General features: G+C 32.5%; 1 protein-coding gene and 1 non-coding gene across 3 annotated transcripts; one reads left to right on the forward strand and one right to left on the reverse strand.

The window, feature by feature from the left end:
• Positions 1 to 81, forward strand: TRNAL-CAG (transfer RNA leucine (anticodon CAG)). The gene has a single exon. It is a non-coding gene; the product is annotated as a tRNA-Leu (tRNA).
• A 6,507-nt stretch (positions 82 to 6,588) lies between these two features.
• Positions 6,589 to 14,848, reverse strand: LOC133699273 (uncharacterized). 2 transcript variants are annotated; one of them, XM_062122474.1, is made up of 20 exons: positions 14,311 to 14,848; positions 13,857 to 14,009; positions 13,403 to 13,581; positions 12,505 to 12,612; positions 11,676 to 11,846; positions 11,046 to 11,591; positions 10,692 to 10,766; positions 10,474 to 10,602; positions 10,286 to 10,360; positions 9,965 to 10,174; positions 9,592 to 9,744; positions 9,298 to 9,512; positions 9,022 to 9,139; positions 8,780 to 8,912; positions 8,510 to 8,711; positions 8,312 to 8,417; positions 8,090 to 8,230; positions 7,861 to 7,986; positions 7,583 to 7,697; positions 6,589 to 7,232 (listed from the first exon to the last, which is right to left on the reverse strand). In XM_062122474.1, the coding sequence occupies exons 1-20, from the start codon at positions 14,507 to 14,509 to the stop codon at positions 6,850 to 6,852; spliced, it is 3,537 nt and encodes a 1,178-aa protein (XP_061978458.1). In that variant the 5' UTR covers positions 14,510 to 14,848; the 3' UTR covers positions 6,589 to 6,849. The 2 variants fall into 2 exon arrangements, with proteins under 2 accessions (XP_061978458.1, XP_061978459.1); XM_062122475.1 differs by lacking the exons at positions 13,857 to 14,009; positions 14,311 to 14,848 and having other exon boundaries at positions 13,392 to 13,527.
• Between the last annotated feature and the right edge of the window lie 5,096 nt (positions 14,849 to 19,944).

Genomic DNA, 19,944 nt, shown 5'->3' on the forward strand with positions numbered 1-19,944 from the left:
GTCAAGATGGCCGAGTTGGTCTAAGGCGCCAGTTTCAGGTACTGGTCCGAAAGGGCATGGGTTCGAATCCCATTCTTGACATACCCTTTTTTATTATTCTCTCGGGTATTTATACTACGTGATTACTCATCTCTCAGGTTTCAATTCAGGATTGATTTTTTTTATTATTATTATTATTATTATTATTATTATTATTTTAAGAATTAAAAAATGAATTTAAAGATTAAAAGAAAAAAGAAATTATATCTTCAACTGTGGAAATCCGTTGCCGTTTAGCTTGAGACAATGTGCTCTACACTGCAAGATATATCTTTTTCCCCGTGAACTATAGTGGAGAAGCAGAATCATCAAATACATGAACCTTCCTAGTTATTAATAACTACGATTTCCTTTTCTTTTGACAACCAATATTAGACATTTCCTTTTTCTTTTTTCTTTTTTTAATCAAACTGTTAGTGAAATAGATAATAATAACTATAATAAAGCTATGTGAGATTATTATTTTTAGATCAATGTAAATATTCAGATTAGTTTGTGTGCATCTCAATTTGAAGTTAATGACTATGTAAACCTCTAATGACCTTAAAGTTTGTAAAACTTAACCATCTAGGTGGTGGTCTAGTGGTAAGAGCTTGGGACTAAGGGGTTTGCTCCCTCTTAGGTCTCAGGTTCAAACCTTATGGCTGCTCATATGATGGCCACTGGAGGCTTACATGGTCGTTAACTTCAGGGCCCGTGGGATTAGTCGAGGTGCGCGCAAGCTGGCCCGGACACCCACGATAATCAAAAAAAAAAAAAAACATTTGTAAAACTTGAATTGATATTCTCTAAAAAATAAATTTAAAATCTGATTAATTAAATTATATCTTTCAGAATTAACTATGTTAGATATTAATATTATATTAGATATTGATAGCACACGATCTTAAATTGACAAAAAAAAAATGTTGTGGAGAGTCAGCGTCAGGTAGATGATGGGCGGTGACCGATGGGTGATTTTCGATGCCAAGAGCCCTTTATGTTGGGGAAATGTTGAAATGTCACCTTCATTTGTTATTTATTTGACCTCCATTTATGTCGGGGAAAGAGACATATTTGTCTATTATAATTTGCTTCTTGAACAAAAAAAAAAAACAATGAACTAAGGCTGGTGTTATAATATCTTTTTAACATGACACATGTTTTTAACATATTACATGGGTTATATTTGTTTTTTTTTTTTAATGCACACTGTAATTACAAATTTAGTTTTCGAATAAATAATTCTAAAGCTTTTGACTAATGAGTGTTTTTATCCTTTTATATTTTTAGAATAGTAGAATTACTTTAACATTCTTAGAGACAAAAATAATAAAGCTCTTTTATAAAGATTTTTTTTGTCATTTTATATTGGTTTTGTTGTAGATTTAGAAGTTGTTTGGGGATATTATTGTAATATTCACATATTAAATATTATTTTAAAAAACCAGCATATAAATGGCCCTATTTCGTTCAAGCAGTGAGTGTGGGGCAATCCGACCAGAAAATATCGCTTTCCAGTGTGGTGTTTGGTAGATCAAGACTCCCTGAACATGGTGGTGTGGTGCATATACCTAACATGTCGCTGGTTTGGTGTCAAAAGCCATTGTGTTTTCTTTTTTTTCTTCTCCTCTCTCTCATCTTTTTATTTTGTGTCAACTCCTATAAAATTTTAGAAGAGCCCTTGCAATTGTTTTTTTCTTCACTTCTAATCCTTATGCTTATGATCATTATGTTTTTAATAAGCTATAAAATTATAAATGATTTTCAATTTAACCCCTATTAGTTTTTAATCTATGAATAATCTTTCAAATTACAAATATTTTTCGATTTTACCCCCTCCCATTTTTAAATATATGAACAATCAATCAAATTACAAATCTTTTCCAATTTTACCCCCTATGATTTTTTTAATCTTTCAAATTTAGTCTTTATTTTTTTAATTGCTATTTGTTTTGTTTCACATCATTTTTCAAATGTTTTTTTTTCAAATTTCATCCCCCTTCGGGTTTTTTTCTATCAAATTTCATTCTTATTCTTTTTCTTGCAATTTGTTTTTGCTTTTACAAGTTTTTTTTATTGATATTTTTTAACCAACTTCATCCTTCAAAATCATGTTGGTTGAGAATTGAGTTTTTTTATTGAACTCGGATCCAAGATTTCACGGGTTACGAGTTTTAGAGATTATATCAAGTTTAGAAGGTTTGCACCGTGTTTGCCTAAACTATTTTATTTTCATTTTCATCATTCAACATTTATTCAATTAGAGACTATGTCCCATTCTTTTTATTCATTTGCTTTATGTAGAATTTTTTGTTGCTCTTGAAAATGATTTTGGTTATCTCGGGTCTTTTTATTTGTCTTTCTTTGTTGGTTTTCTTTCTAATTCCTTAAGTTGATTTTTCATTCCCAATTCTATTCTTCAATATTTTTTAAAACATTTTATAAATTTATAATTGTTTTTCAATTTCATAGCCCTTTAATTTTTTTAATCTTTCAAATTTAGTCCAATTTTTTTTATTTGAGGCTCCATTATTTTTATTTATTTGCTTTCTATAAGATTTTTCACTGATTTTGAAAATAACTTGGTTTTTCTCAAGTCTTTTTATTTGTTGTTCTTGGTTGAATTTACTTTGTCTAATTAATATTAAATTGGTTTGGAATTGAACTTATTGATTTAGTCTGAGTCTAGGATTTAATGGATTGCAAGTTTAAGACCTTAGCTTAGGTTTAGAAAGTTCGTCCGAATTTGCTTGGTTTATTTTTCTTTTCATTTTTTAAGATGATATTTTTTTCAATTTCATCATTTAGCATTTATATAATTAGTTATTAGATTCTGTTTTTTCTTTATCTACCTTTTATATGATTTTATATGAGTTTTCAAAATGACCCAAGTTATCTTGGGTATTTTTATTTGTTGTTTTTTGGTTGGATTTACTTTGACAAGTTTCCTAAATTGATATTTTTTATGCTTTGTCCTTTAGCATTAGGTTGTTTTGGAATTTAGTGTGTGTTTGGTATTGCGGTAGCTATTGTGGTTGTGGTTTGAAAAAAATTGTTTTATAAAAAGTACTTTTAATTGATGTTGGTTTAAAAAAATAGGTGTTTGGTTAAAACTATGGTAAAAATTGAGGTTGAAAAAAAGTAATTTAATGTGTTTGGTTAAGAATGTTTTTGAAATTGAGGTTATAAAATAATTTTTTTTTAAAAAAATACATATATATATATATATATTAATATTGATGATTTTAAATTTAAATATTATGGATTTAACTATTACAATTACATCATGGAATAAAACATACTTTATATAAAATATTTTTTATTATTCTATGAAACCATCTAGAATTCCATTACGTACGAAATATATCCGATAAAAACTACAGTTTCTATAATTTTTTTAGCATGTAATAAAATTAGATAAAATATTATCATATATAAAATTCACTCCAAATTATTTTTTTAAATGTTAACAAAATTAGAACACTAAAAAAAAAAAAACTCACGCAGTGCAAGAGAATTGCACTGTTCACTATTTTAAAGTGAACAGTGCATCACTATGCACTGTTCATTGAACAGTGCAATTAACGTGAATAGTATATAAAAAGCAACGAATTCTTGCTTTTTAATTACTGCGTTTTCAACGCAGAAAAGACGTGGGACCCAGTGAACAGTATCTTCATTTTTTCTTTAACCAAACGGCTGCCAGCTGCGTTTTAATTAAAACGCAGCCGCAGCCGCATAGACAAACAGAGCCTTAGCTGGGTGGTGTTTTCTAATTTGTTTTCTATTCGGTTGTCTCATTCACATAATCTGGATCACAGGGTTTGGTTTGCTTAGATTTTTTTTATTTAATTGACCCTCTTTTCAATTTCATCTTTCGATGTTGAATTTGTTTGAGATTTAATTTTAAATTTTTTTTATTTTTTTTATTTGCTTGACCTAACTTGCATCTTTGACATGCTCGGTCAAGTTGATCCAAAATGTTTTTTTCTTGATAGGGTCTACACCCTGGGTTGCAATTTTTTAAAACTTTTTGAAACATGCTTATGTCACTCGAGCATCTTTTTCTTTTACTAATAAAAAAAGTATTATGGCCCCGTGAAAAAGTAAATTTTTTAATGTTTATATTTCATTCTAGCAAATAAATGCTTAAATAAGAATGGAGTTTTGATTGATATAAAAACATAGGGTTGAAAAATGACCCTATGACAGAAAAAAAAAACCTCCAAATTAAGGTTTGATACATGTTATGGCAATTTTTCTAGTAAATTTTTTTTTTAACAAACAAAATACAATTTTTTTCTTTTTAATTTCAAGACAATTTTCTTTTTTGTTTTTTGTAAATAGTAGAGCATCTTTAAGGTTGCTTGTACATGTATAGATTGAGTCTCTCAATTGAGTTTTTGGTCATTCACATTAAGGTTAATGCATTTTGAGAAAAAGAAATTCTACTTTTTTGAATTCAAACTTAAAATGGTAATTGATGGATTATTGCATTTCATACTGAAATTCATTTCCTTTTAAGGCCTATGACTAAAAGGTCTAAGAGAGAAAAAACCGAACATAAAGGTTCAACAAAAATCAAAACTCGTGAAAAGAGGCTCTGGTAAGATGCTAGAACCAATCCCTTTAGGTTTCACCATATATATGTGGGTCTGGCAAGATGTCAAACTCAACGTTCTTGTTTTTAGGATCACTTTGGATCTAAGCACCCTACATGGAAATTTAGGATCATTGTCTCCCTACACCCTAGCCATGTTAAAAAAGTCATCTTAAAGTTGTCCGTATGTCAATCAATATTAATGTTGATTATAAAGATTGATCCCATCGACATTAATATCATATGCAGAATGACATGTGGTCGCTTTCTATAGGCGTGTGGTACTCCCATCAACATTAATGTCATGTAAAGAGACATTTACATCAACATTAATGTTGAAGAAAGGGTCTCCCTCTCCACTTGGATGTGAAGAAAGAAAAGACATACTACCCCTTGAATAAAAGGAAGAAAGTTCAAGATACAAATGTTATAAATATTCTCTAAACAATCCACATAAAAGTTTCACAATCTTTACTTTTTTATAACATATTCTTAACATTTATAATCTATAAACTAAGAATAAACTCTTAGAATTTAATGCTCATTTATTACAATTTTTTATTAACAAAATCATTGACTTAATCATTAGAGAGTTTTTAAATCCCATAAAAAAAAATGTTTTACAGGAATTCAGACCTTTGTCATCAACCTTCTATTATCCAAAAACTCGAAAACTTAAGTTCCCAGCATTATGGATTCTAAAGCGTCATCAATAACATATACACCGAATAAGTTCAGCATCTAAACCAATACCTCAAGAATCAAGTTGCAACAAATTATAACCTTGAGGGGTACTGTAGCTCAACTGGTCATACTCTGGATTTGATCATAGAAATTGCCAGTTCAAGTGTTACAAATCTTAAGATCATTAAAGACTTACATGGTCGTTAATTTCAGGATCTCGGGAGATTAATTGAGTTATATTTAAGTTGACCCAGATATCTATAGTTAAAAAAAAATATCAACAAATTGTTCCACGACTAAGGGGCTTGAAACAAAGGAATTTGTAGTCATGCGCTTGAGTTTTTTGCTCTAAATTGTTAAACAGAAGGGCTTAAAAAAAGGACCAAGGAGAAAACCAAGGAATGCATTTGGTTTGTAGTATTGCATCGGCCCAGAGACGCTTAGATTAAAACTATCTAATTTGAATGTTGCATAAAAAATAGAAGTAGCATTTTCTTGTCTTAAACGTAGTGTTATTAAACCATGTTTAGCCTAACAGATCAACTCCATACCTACTCTAAGTATGGTTTAAAAAAAATTATTTGAAAATTGATCATGTATAATCTAATAAAGTTGAAAATTGATCGTGTATAATCTAATAAAAAATCCAAGTTGATAAGGTATGATCTGATTAAAATCAAATTAATTAATTTGTCCAATCACCCAAATTTGGTGCTGGGTCAGTTTAATAACTATGTCTAAGCGCCTCTCCTGTTGATCCTCAGGAAGTCTGACGACAGAAAAAGGCTATTAATGTTTGTAATAAATTAGTTCATTGCCCATAAAGTAATTACTTATTCTTATCTAAATAAAACGAAAACCTAATTATTGAAAACAAATCATCATTATGATTTATATGAAGGACAGGAAGGAAAAAAAAGGCAAAGTGATTACTAATAACTGAACAAACTATCTTAAGAAAATATTCAGACACCTTCAAATGCTTTAATTAACGTAAAATGGAGGGGTTTTTTAATTTTATTTCTTTCTTTCACCACACAATCATCTTCTTCAATCAAAATGCTAACCCTCTTGCTTAATTTTTGGGGAAGTCTTAGAATACTAGCATTGGCAGAAGGCTCTCTCTTTATTATAATGTAATACTATTAACAAGAGAAGAACATTTTCTAATAGAGTTCATGACTGACCAAAAACAAGAACGCCTGTCAAAGATGACATTTTTCTAAGGAAGGGTACATTTCAATTTATTCACTAGGCATGTAACATGGCAGGAAGTAGAAATATTGGTGACTAAAAAATATTATGGATTATTTTCTTCCTTTCTCCAGCTACTGGTTGTAGAAACATTCACACTTCAATTGCAATCTACCTTTCATCCTGTTTCACCTATACAACGTAAATTCCTTGAAAAGAAGAAAAAAATTCTATGTTGAAAAGGTCACCCAACTCAAAACCTCGAATATTGGGGAATAAAATCAAAGACCTAGTGCGGGAGATGGAAAACAAGGGCACCCGCAACACACCATCCCATGGGTTCACGTAATTTATTGGCTAGGGTTTGTTTCATCTAGGCCCTTTGTTTTACCTCTAAGCATTTCCGAGAAATTACCTCTCATGATACGCCTGAATCTTGTGTCTTCCGCTTGAAGGGGTGGCACAGCCCTCGGAGAGTCAGGCTGTGGTGATGCAGGCTCCGAAGCTTCTTTCTTCCCTAACAGCCCACTGTCTCCAAAGAAACTACTGACTGATGATGCTAGCCCAAGATGAGCACCCATCGCTTTACTAAGAGCATCTAAAGCTCCACCAGATCTTTCCTTCATTATTATCTCTAGGGCTTCTTTGTGAGCTGGATCTAATGCATCCGGGTCTTTTAACAGGTTTTGTATTGCAGGAAGGAGAAATTCCCTTACACTATTTGCAGAAAGATCTGGAACAAACAAATGAGATTAAACATTTAACACTGACGCATAAAAAATTAAGATTTGGGAAGCAAACTTGTTTAATGTGCAAGAAGCATTCCAGAAGAGAAAGATAATTTATACACGTCAGATATAGATGCATCCAAATCATACTGAATCTACAAAAGGCCCATCCATTAACTAGCTGAGGGTAGCAAAAACCAGTAAAATAATCAGACTCTGTAATGAGTGCTTGTAAAAACACTAATGGTATTTTAGTCAGAGATTAATAGAAGTCATTTGCTAGTTTAGAAGTCACTTGTTATAGTAAATATGAACTTGGGGCGGAGAAAAAAATAGTGGAGGTGAATAGACAAACCTGTAGCATCCAGGGCACGGATTGATTCACAGAATGCATTAGCTCTCTCACGGCGACGCATCACATCACTTACAGAAGCTGGCAAGGCTGTAAACTGAAATATCTTGGAAAGGAGATGTTTGGAATGTCAAAGAAACAACTGGCATAAGTTAACATGCTCATTTAACGTTGGGAGCTAATAGATGCTGGTAAATTGGTGAAAACACAATAAATAATCTCAGCTTGCTGAATAAATATATTTAAACTTAAATTTTTATCTTCTGGTGAAGGTTGAGGATATAATCTCTAAGTTTGTCTGTTGTATGTGGTACTGCCACCAATAAAGCACGGACCACAGCAATAGTAGCTTCATGGGATCCATCTTCAAGAAACGCATCCATTTGGACCCGTATCTTGTCAACAATCTGAAAGATGGCAAATAGTTAACTTACAAAACTTTCTCCTTCAAGATTACTAAAATCACTTCCTGGAAAAGAAAAAAAAAAAAACACGCACACACACACATACCATGTCATTTTTGAAATGCTGTGCAACAGCTCCAAATGCTTCTATGCTGGCATACTTAACATTCAGGTTTGGGTCAGAGCCAAGAGTTATCAGCGCGGGCAAAACGTGAGTGGAAGCAACTTTCGCATCAATATATGGCATCTATTTAATGAATGGGAAAAATGTTTAAAACTAGGCTTGGGGTAGCAGGAAATGATGATTACAGAGGAACATGCAACTTACAATGGCTTTCAAAAGGTTGGCAGCATTGATTTTCATATCTATGTTGGAGCTGACAACCATTTCCCATAAAATATTGAAAATGATACTGTGGTGCTTCTCAAATGTGCTGCATCATGAATAAACTGGTATTTATCACTCAAAATTGAAACTGAAGGTAAGTGATACAGTATTACACATAACAGTCTACAAAGTACAAACCAAAGAAACCGAACAGCTTCAATAATCTCAGCAGCGTGCTTTGTTGACTGACTCTCTTTCAGGGTGCCATCAACTAGCAGCCCTCTCAAGTAGTTTGCTAATTGTTCATGCTGGCTGGGGGCACCTAAAACACCAGCCAAAAGCAGTGGCAATACGCACATAGTAGCAAGTCTCTCAGCAACAGCAGTTCTTGGCCTCAAACCTGCAATAAAGCAGAAATTAATAAAATACAATAATGTGAAAGGAATTCACTGAAATTTATTATCACACCTTTTATTCTTGGATGGTTGACAGAAGGGAAAAATGACAAATCAGCATTATCTCCAACCGATACCATGAATATAGGCAGCATTATGTGTACCAGATAAGAATCCCCAAAGTATTCACTTACAGCCAGCAAAAACTGCAAACCATTTTAGTTAGAAACAACAGGAAGCACTATACTTAACATCCAAGCACCAAAAAGAAGTCAAGATGACTTAATGAATTAATTCCAAGCAGGAAAAAGCTACCTTTGTAGTTCTAATTCTTAAACTATCTTCTTTCTGAGGTAACATGCAGGTGAGCTGTATCAGATCAGGAAAGCAATCGACATGCATCCAATCAAATGCTGGCCATTCAGCATGTTCCCTAGTATGACAGTAAAATATCTTCAAAGTGATTATGACCATAACTAGGCTCAGTATTATTAGAAGCTACCTTTACCAGGAAATAAACCAAAAAAAAAATTATTAAAATTAAATGAAAAGAAAGAATAAAAGAAGAAGAAGAAGAAGACCAGAGCTTACCTTGCATACGTTTCAAGCAAGGAGGTAGAGAACATCATGTCCTTTGACTCTGGGGCTGAAGATAAAGGGCAAGTCTCAACTGCTTTCTGGTGCACAGAGGAAAGCAATTCCACCAGCATTCTTAATAAAACATCAATATTCCAGCGCTCACGTTCCCCTAAAACATGTAGATGTGATTCCATAGAGCCTTCAACCCCCGAGAGAGGAGGACAATGCTGAAAATAGCAGAGAGAAAAATTAAGGAGAAATGTACCAGAAACAACAGAAGAAAATAACTGCTAGAAACAACCAAACCTGAGCAGAGCTCAAGATGTGGGAGAGCAGAACTCTTAAAATGTGTTCTAGTCTGTTTCCCCACTTTATCACTGCAGGAAGCAGTTCTTTCAATGCAGTATCCACCACCACTCCAGAGGGATCACATACCAATTGGAACATCAACTCCTCTACCTATCAACAAACAATATGAGATACTGAAAAAACTAAATGTTTCAATTTGTTTTACTTCAATATTTTCATTTTCTTCTCAGACATCATATTGTGGCGAGGAAAAGGCTCCATTGCCTAGACCATGTGCCATCAGCCTGTTCTAGAGCTTACATTGTAGCCAATTCGGTCAAATCAGAATTCTTCTCCATGATTGCCCCGAAGCTTATTTAGTGAGGCTGACCTTGAAATATTTGTCCACATTTGGGAACAGTGGAAGTAGCAAAGCCAAATTATGAGCAGCAGCTTCTCGTACAACAGTTGCAGAATCTTCTATCAGCTGTTGCACAATGGACAAAATTAGAGAATCACGAATCTCAGGGCGGACGAATTCTGCAAGCTCTCCACAAGATTGAGCCACAAGCAACCTACGCTCCTCATACATATGGTTTATCTGCAATCCATGTAAAATTGATCCTTAGAAAGGGGGGACAGAAATGAAATGAAAGATGAAAAGACATTATGGCAGAATTGGAAATTCCCTGAAAAACAACCCTGAACTCACTTGTTCCCAACACTGGGGAAGCAATTCCGTTTCTGTTCTCATCTCCCCTACATTCTTAGCAAGACTAACGCATGCCTGAAACAAACCTCAAAAGGCTCAGCATCATCTTCAAATTAGATATACATGTTGCTACAAAAGCTTAAAACTTCAACTTCAAGGAATTCGGTATGATAAAATTATGACCCTACATCCATTATTATTCGTCTCTGCTGCTCATCGGGACGTTTTATCAAATTAAACAGTGTGTGGGTCAAGGAGTCTCGTGTGCCACTATCTGGATGACACTCAATTGCACACATCATTAGGGGAAGAAGCTCCTGAGCAAATAAAACCAAGACAGTTTATGAAAAAAAACTTCTCCACAGAACTCAGAGTCAGATGAAGAACAAATGAGTCTAAAGCGTACCTCTCGGTGATTGATCAAAACATATGGAACAATCTTGGGCAAAGCATCAGCAAGGATCTCAATGGTTCGTAAGCCCTGCAAAGTAAATATATATTTCAGATATAGCATATAAATAAATTACTTCTAAAGAAAAGCATGGAAAAGAAAACCAGGGAAATTATTTTTTGGGTGGTGAGGGAGGTTAGTTTATCTAAGAAATTATGATATTAAAAAGGTAACCCCATTAGGATTCAGGAGAATTCATAGGCCGGAAGGTCTACATCTTATACAAGAGGTGCCACCCAATTTAAAGTGAAAGAGAAAATCAACACATGGGAGAGAGTATAATGTCTGATAGGAAGAAGATGAACTTGCCATATTCTCAGAAGCAGCTTTATCACCCAAGTTGTCTGATTCTAGTTGTAACCTACCATCTTCTGATGGTGCTTCACCATTTTGTTTGGTGACTAATACACTGCTATCAACAAGGGCATTTTCATCTAAAGAACTGTTCAATAAATCTTCCAAAACTTCCTCAGGATTATTGGTTTCAGTGATAGACAGTGGTAGAACATCTCCATTGCCCAAAACTCCTGCCACATCAACTGGGTGGGAGACTATAGTTTTATCTTCATCAATTTCAACCACTTTCTCTTCAGCCTGACAAGTCTCTTTCTCAGAAGTGGAGTTATCTATGGATTCGGAAGCATATGCTCCCTTTGCCTTCAATCCTGCTATTTCCATCTGCAATGACTTTATTTCTTCCTTGTACTTTTCCAAGGACTGCACATCGACATCACTAGCTAACACGTTCATTCCCGAACGGGATCCTTCAATGTGCATTTTTAATGAAGTGATTTCAGATCTGCAATCATTGATTTCCTTTCTTTGGCGCTCCCATGATTGCTTCAACTCTTGTATCTGAAAAAAGAGAGGGAGAGAGAAACTTAAAACACACACACACACCCACACGTGACAATAATGTTTTCCTTGCATGAAAATTACTTGGCTCTCCCTGTCCTTGAGATCCTTTTGCATGGCTTCTAAGGATTTAGTTAATCCACTAATTTGATTATCGGACAAATCTTTAGCTATCAGCAACTTCTCCTTTTCGTTATTCAGCCTTTCATTTGTTTTTAGTAATGACTCATTTTCTCGAAGCATAGCAATTTTCTCCTGCAACAGAAACAACAATGTCATTATTGTGCAGTTCAGAACATAAAATCCTACTTCGCAATAAGCATCAGAGCAAATTTGTTCCATAAGTTTTGTCCAAGATGTCTAATCTGAGATCTTCACATGAAAAAAGTATAACATACAGAGAAAAGAATAATATAACTTGTGTTTAAGTTTCAATACAAGCAACAAAAATAAGGATACAAGCCTACAACAGATCAGAATGCTAGCGGGTGTTAGACTATAGAGAATCATATGCATACTGAGTTCAGTGATCTAGAAATGACTTTCAGGAATGGTTCTTTTTACTACTTTAGCCATTTTTGCAGGCAGTGACTAAGCATCAGAAAAACCAAAGGAGTAGAGCATGATTCACACATTCAGGTCAGTAATCTTGTGAACTTATAGAGCTCTAAAGTAGAAATGATAATTCTTTTCATATTTTATTTCAGGTGGTCTTCCAGTAGCATTTCACATGATAAGAAAATGCATTAGGAAAAGCAAAGCATTGGAAAAAAAAAAAGTTATCATTTCATCAAGCCTAATGAAGCATCATCATTAAGGTAGCCATTAGCTTCATACATAGACATTTGCCAAAGATATCTTCAAGCATATGTAAACAATAAGTAGCTTATCAAACATGTACAAGAAGAAATACCTCGGCAGCCTCTGAAGTGGACGAAAGGTATTGATAATAATAATGGCGCAAGGCATCTGGGACACATGCAGGTGTATTCTGCCAAACATCTAAATTTTGATCTGTAACCTGAGGTGGAAAAAGTTATCTGACTATGATAATATTTCAAAATAGTACAAGCGCCCACAAACAAGGGACACACATCCACCTGATTGCAGGTTGTATATTAGCTAAGAGCTACAAGCATTTCTATGCATGGAAAAAAAAATTAAGGTATTGTTTTTCTGATGCAGCCTTCAACAGCAATGAAAAGACGAAATGATATTACCCTGTCCAATATGAATTTTACCCCGGGTTCCTTTTTGTCCTTTTGAACTAACTTTCACATGCCGAACTTCAAGAATTTCCCAACACTGGACTACAATTTATGAAATCAATGCAAAGAGCAAGCAAACAGTGACGAGGTAGATTGATCAAGCAGGCTAATCCAAATAACAGTCAGTATGCCAGATGTTTGTTTTCAAAGCTACCTTAATACCTAAGCCTACATCATCTTATTCATTCTTAGTTTGCCAAATGCACTAAGGTACTTATCAAAATAAACTTTACATGTCTCAAGACTTTTTTTTAATCCTTAGAAGTTTGCATTATGTTTCACCCCCTTGGATCAGCAGGACAGTAAACGATTGCTGCTGCAACAATAAATTCAATTCAAGGCTTTTATAATGATTTGTGCACTTCTATCAGCAGAATACCCTACAAATTCTAATGCAGTCCCCTACAATCAATTGTTTCTGTCTAATGATGAATCAAATAGAACATAGCATAAACCGATCATAAAATAATTTAGAAGGAAAAAGCTTGTATACAGCAACAGAAAAGACTAAACACTGCATTAAATGTCTTACATAATACATACTTCTTCATAAAATGTCATAGCAGCAAGCCGGTACCCTGCTAAAAGTAAATATTCCTTTACAGCACAGTTAAGATCTCTGCGCTCATTATCTTTCAAAGGACCCAAGTCAGAGAGGGAAGCATTCTTCTTTTGTCGCACAACGTCTGGTCCCGGATTAACAGAAAAGTTTGACTTCGACTCTGGAAATTCATCCAAGATGAAATATTTATAAAATGACAAAAGAAGTGGCTAAGCAATGAACATTGTTTATGCATGGTAAGTCCCGTAATGCAGCAATATTTACAGTTACATAAGTGATTTCAGACAGGACAACAATTTTACATAATAAATGAAAGCCAAAAGGAAGAAGAGGATGGCCAATTAATCAAAAGATAGTGCAATAAAACAACATATACGAAAATGCCTCGTACAAAAAAAAGTGAGAGATTAATATCGAGCAGATGGAAGAGTTTACCACTCAATTCAGCCAGTGACAAATCTGATTTCTTCTGTAATTCAGTCTTCAACTTAGAAATATCCTCTTGTGCTAAACGAAGCTCGTAAGCAGTAAGTGCTAATTTTTCTTCCATAGCTTCTTTCTCTTCTAACAAACTCTGAGGATCTGCAACTGCTTTTCAACAACAAAGGGGGCAGAAAAGAACATTGCTTACATTCTGTATTCAATATACCATCAATAAAAAATGCAGTAACTCATTGCTGAATAACTCAATCCTAATACTATCTACATGCATTCTACACATTTCACAAATTATCGAGAAAATAACGCAATAATCATTCATTTCATTACACTATCATATACTAAACATGACCTAATTAATTTTTTCATTCAAATCCAAATCGAAAAAAAAAATCAACAAAAATTTATCAAAATCAGTAACTAACAAGATAAAAGACGAGTGAGAGAAAACCTCGAAGAGAGTTGAAGCGAGAGATCTGATCAGGAGGGAAGTGAGAAGGGTCAGAGAAGAATTCTTTGAGACGAATAGCGTGATCGTCTCTTCCATCATCTAGTAATTCTTGTAACAATTCAAATGCTGTTAATATGTATTTCTCTTCTAACAAGAAATTCACCACACAATTGCACAGCGACGATCTCTCCACTTCCATTTCTTTTCTTTTCGATTCAATTTAATTTAATTTTTAATTTTTGTTTTTTGTTATAAAAGATTGAGACGACTCCATTTGATCGAGATCTGTTACGAGAGGGGAGGGACTCTTTGTTTTTGGGAGAGATAGAGAGGGAAGGGAAGGGGTGATACAGTGCTTCGCGGGTGGTTTGGAGGTTTGGGTTTTGAGATGTTGATTTTGATGTCTTGGGAGTTGGGAGATTGAGAGGATGGTTTGGATCTGTTTGGGGTGGCCTGTGTGTGTGCTGTGCATGAAAGTTGAGTCACCGACTGGAAAGTCAACGGTGAAGTCTTCTTCTGTGATTCGTTACGCTGATGACACCCAATGGGGATGCAACTAAAAATAAAACAGAAGGTACTGTCCACTGTCTGTTAATGAAATATAATAGTAGGATATTTTTTTCTTGGGAAAAATATAGTGAACTTAATTCTTTTTTTTTTAATAGTAAAGTTGCTTTTGGATTCGCTTACAACTTTATTGAGGTTAAATTCTTTTTCGAACGATCTTAGAATCACACTTTTTATATTAATCTGTGCATTGAAATAGTATTTTTAATTAGTACATCACCTCTTTGAAATTAACAGAAGAAATTATTTATTAAAGTTATTTATGGAGTGATGTACAGTAAAATCTATTAATAAATTGTAATTTCGTAAATAAATTTTGATTTTTATTGTGTCTATTGCAATCTATTTGTGTTATTTTATATTATTACCTTATATTTTTTTATTGATTTTTTTTATCAAATCTTAAATGTATTATTTATCTTGTTATTGGTGTTTGGTGTGACAAGTGGTATTGCTCATGATTAAAGCATTGCACAATTGACAAATTTTAGTTGATCTAAAATAAATGGATGGAGGATTGGAGGTTGAGATGAGAAGTATGACATTGGTTTGGTTTAACTAAATTTATTTAGAAAGATCAATTCTCCAAACTTTATTATGTAAAGAAAATATATTTTTTAATATTAGAAATATATCTTACATATAAATTTATAATTTTTAATGAAAAAATAAACAAATTAGTTTCTTTTGATGTTTTTAAGATTTAGGCCAAATACTCATGATTTTAAAAAACTTATTGTTATATATACGATGTGTGCCTTCTATATATGTTTATCATCCCAAATATCAAAAATAAAAGGGTAAAAAAATGATATGAAAAACCTTAAATTAATTGTAAATTGATCTTTCAAAAATCTGAAAAATTATTAAAATTAGACTGAGATTATGTTTGTCAAATACAATAATTTGTTTTAATCAAACTATTTTAATTAAGATATCAACTAAAACAAACTATGTATTCATCATTCACCAACTGAATAATCCAACAATACCAATAATCCACTTAAATCTTGTTAGTTTCATGAACTTCATTCAAATCATATACTAATTCAAACCATTTAACACAAACCCAAGTATAATCCATGAATCAATATTCAATGTTCAAATCAACATAAACTAAAGCACAATCCATTAACCAACATTTAATGTTTAATTAGCAATCATTACCTTAAAAATAAACTCACAATCCAACATAAATTATCAAATCATCTTAAATAAAAAAAAAACACATATCAATCCAAATCAATAATGTTCAAACAATCCAAAAATTATACACAACAATGAGCATTTTGCCCAAAATTTCACAACATTTTAACAATTTGTCAAAAAGTGATTTGAGGTTATGGGTTAACCTTTCGAGGTTATTTGTGTGTCTGGATCTACTAGAATGAAGCTGAAAGAGCTGTTGGAACAGTAACAACGCATATACCCACACATCACCACCATTGTCGACTTATGGTTTCACGCGTTACTGCTGCTAGAGAAGAGTGAGTTGGTGGATCCAAAGCTCTTTTGTGTCCTCTTCACTTCTAGATCGATGGCGAGGCAAACAAACATTTGAATAAAAGAATATTTTTAGTTAAAGGTTCAATCCTCTTTCACTTCTTCTTCTTACTCTCTATTGTTATTGGTTTTCACCACCACCAATTACTACAAGGAAGGAGGTAAGCATGATGGTTTGGAGACTAGTTGACAACAGCCAACGATCTTTTTTAATAAGATATTAGTGGTTTTGTTGTTGTTAAGAAGAACAACATTGATAAAGGTTTAAACTTTGGAATTTCTTCTTCTAACTGCAATTTATGCTACCTTTTTGTCATCATTTCTACTATCGTGAAGGGATTGTGATTTCTGAAGGTTATAAATAACATTGGTTGGTTTGTTGAGGTGGTGTACGATGTAGGATGTGATCTTTGGTGTGTAAAGGTAGTGATGAGGTTATGATTTTCCACTATAAAAAAAACCAAAAGGGTTATCTTTTTTCTCTAAAAAATCTTGAATTTCCTTTTTTTTATGTTCTTTCTAGAGAGTAACGGGGGCATAATTTTATTTTGTTTAAAGAGAGAGATTGACAGGTTGTCTTTTTATTTTATAAGAGGTTGAAGATGAATATGAAAATTAAACATTCTTGGAAATAATGGAGAGAGATGGATTTTTATATATATGTTTGTAAGAGAAGAAGAATGTGTGTTTTGCAGGTGAGTGAAAAAATATAAGAGACATTTTTTTTTGGCTTTTTAAAGGAGAAAGGGTTGCGAGGGTCATAGGTTTTTGTTGCCTTTCTTAGTTTGTTTTTGGTGATTTATAGGAGATTAAGTGTTTTGGTATGTACAAGGGATGTTAGTGTGTACAGGGAAAGACAAGGAAAAATGTTTTTGGTGTGGGGTCTTTTTTTGTAGCTAATGCTTTCACCCCCTCCCTTTTTTTGTGTGTGTTTATAACAATTTATTTATATTATTCAAAATATTATTTTCACATTTAATCTTTAAAACCTTCCACAATCATTTACTATTTTCTTGGTTTCTCTAAAAACTTCTATCACCTTATAGCTTTAAATTTTTAAAAATTTCCTCTCTTGCCATTCAAATTTCTTTTTTCTAAATTGATGCTTATGTGTGTGTGATTAATTTGTTTGACTACCATTTTTATTTATATTAGATCTGTTGAATTGACTATTTCTTGAAATGTGACAAACTCTAGTAGCCATAATGTTGACTTCTAGTCGAATGGTGCCCTCCAATTATGGTATTCTTGCACCATTGCCCACTCATTATTTATTTTGATAGAAAAGCGGTGCTCTATTACTCTAACTTTCTAAAGGAGTTTATCAAATCATTTATTACCAATAACCATTTAAAATTTTCCCTTTGGTTATATGCATCTTTTCAACATTTATCAAAATATACCTATGTGATAACATATTTATCAAGTATCATAGTCATCTTAAAAAGGTAAACCAGCTCTTATCCATGAAGGTCCCCCCCTCCAAATATGTCATTACTCTCAACTAACAATGGAGTTCAACAAGTTATCCAATGTTATAGGTTATTTTTATTTTTATTTTTATTTTTAAAAGTTTTTTTTTTTGTCAAGAACTTTGAAAAAATAGTCAATGATGAGTTTTCAAGAAATTATTTTTCATGTTTAGAACCACTTCATAAATTTTAATGATTGCCTTTACATGTTCTATGATTGGTATAAAATCACTAAAATGTAATTTTAAAAAAACTTGTTTGGCCGAGGCCCACACGTCTTTCAATACTAAGATGAAATTTTTTGTTGATAATTGCCAAGGTATAGGTTGAGAAGGAAGTGTTAGCTCCAAGTTAGGTTATCCATGGCTCAAATGAATTTCTTGTATTTTAAAAATAAAAATTTACCCGATATAAACTTAAAACAATTTTGGTAATGGGTGAAAGACAACATCATTTGGTTTGTTGAGGTGGTGTGCAATGTAGGGGGTGATTTTTTATGTGTATAAACAATGATGAGGTTGTGATTTTCTACTAGAAAAAATAGAAGGGCTAACCCTTTTCTTTTTAAAAAAACGTGGTTCTCTCTTTTTTAGTCTTTATGTTTATCCTAGAAAGTGAAAAGGGGTTCACAATTTTATTTTGTTTAAATAGAGAAATTAACAGGTTGGCTTCTTGTTTTTCAAGAGGTTAAAGATGAAGATGAAATGTTCTTGGAAATGATGAAGAGAGATGGGCTTTTTTTACATGTTTTCAAGAGAAGAATAATGTGTGTGTGTGGGGGGGGGGGAACATGGGAGATACTCTTTTTTTTTTGGCTTTTTGAGGGAGAAAGGGTTGTGGGGGTCACATGTTTTGTGACTTTTTTTTGTTCGTTTTTAGTGGTTTATAGGAGATAAAGTATTTTGATATGTACATGAGGTGTTGGCGTGTATGACGAAAGAAGAGGAAAAGTGTTTTTGGTATGGAGCTTTTTCTTGTAGCTAATGCTCTCACTTTTTTTTTTTGTATAACTCGCACCTATTTATACTATTCAAAATATTATTTTCATAATTAATCTCTAAAATCTTTCACACCCATCAATTATTATTTTTTATTTCTCTAAAAACCTCTACCACTTTATAATTTTTTTTTAACCCCTCTCTTGCAATTCCAAACTTTTTTTTTAAATTGATCCTTATTATTTTTTCACTAAAAAAAATCTGTTTTGTTTGATTGATTTATTTTTTGAAATCATCAATACGAAAACAATAAGCGAAATGGTCAAAATTACAAAATGACTAGAATTTAGCCAAATCATGTTGAAAACATTTTTTTTTAGAATTTTGATATTTTTTGTATTATTTCTAAAAAAAAGTAAAAAATTAGGTTATAACTTAATCAATTACAATTTTACATATTACTTTTCCACCCTATAGGTGTATTTTTTTTCATGATGAACAGTTTGTATACAATATATATTATTTTATTTACATTCTAAAATCATGAGAGAAAACTAAATAATTAAAAAAGACAAGGGAGCAACCCTTATTTTAAACATTATGAGAGAAGTTGGGTCTCATTCAAAATGTTTCTCCTACAGCTCATAAACAATAAAAATTAGAGTTCATACCACTAATTAACATTTAACCGTTAAAATCCCTATACATCTTAAAATTCCAATTAATATCCATACATGTTTCTTAATATTACAATCCACAATTTAATATTCATGTCATCACATTAAATCCTCATTTAAAACTCTTACATTTTCAAATTCCAATTTAATACCTAAAACATCACAAACTAATAATATTCAACATGCAATTTCTCACACTTATATAATTCAATTTCTTTCCTTTGTTAAGGTTGACATAACAACTTTAAATTTTCACAAGTTAGAGTTATTGTAACAACTTTAATTCTCTATTTTTTTGAGCTGTCAAAAAAGTTCAATTCCTGATTTTAGACTACCATAACAACCTTTTTTTTCCACTCATTAAAGATGTTGCAATAGCCCTTAGATGTTGTAACAACCCTAATTTCTATCATTTAGGATGTCTTAACAATTCAAATGCTCCAATAATCCATATAACACAAACCTACAATCTATCTA

Source organism: Populus nigra, chromosome 7 (assembly GCF_951802175.1).
Source record: "Populus nigra chromosome 7, ddPopNigr1.1, whole genome shotgun sequence".
In the NCBI taxonomy this organism is placed as follows: Eukaryota; Viridiplantae; Streptophyta; class Magnoliopsida; order Malpighiales; family Salicaceae; genus Populus; species Populus nigra.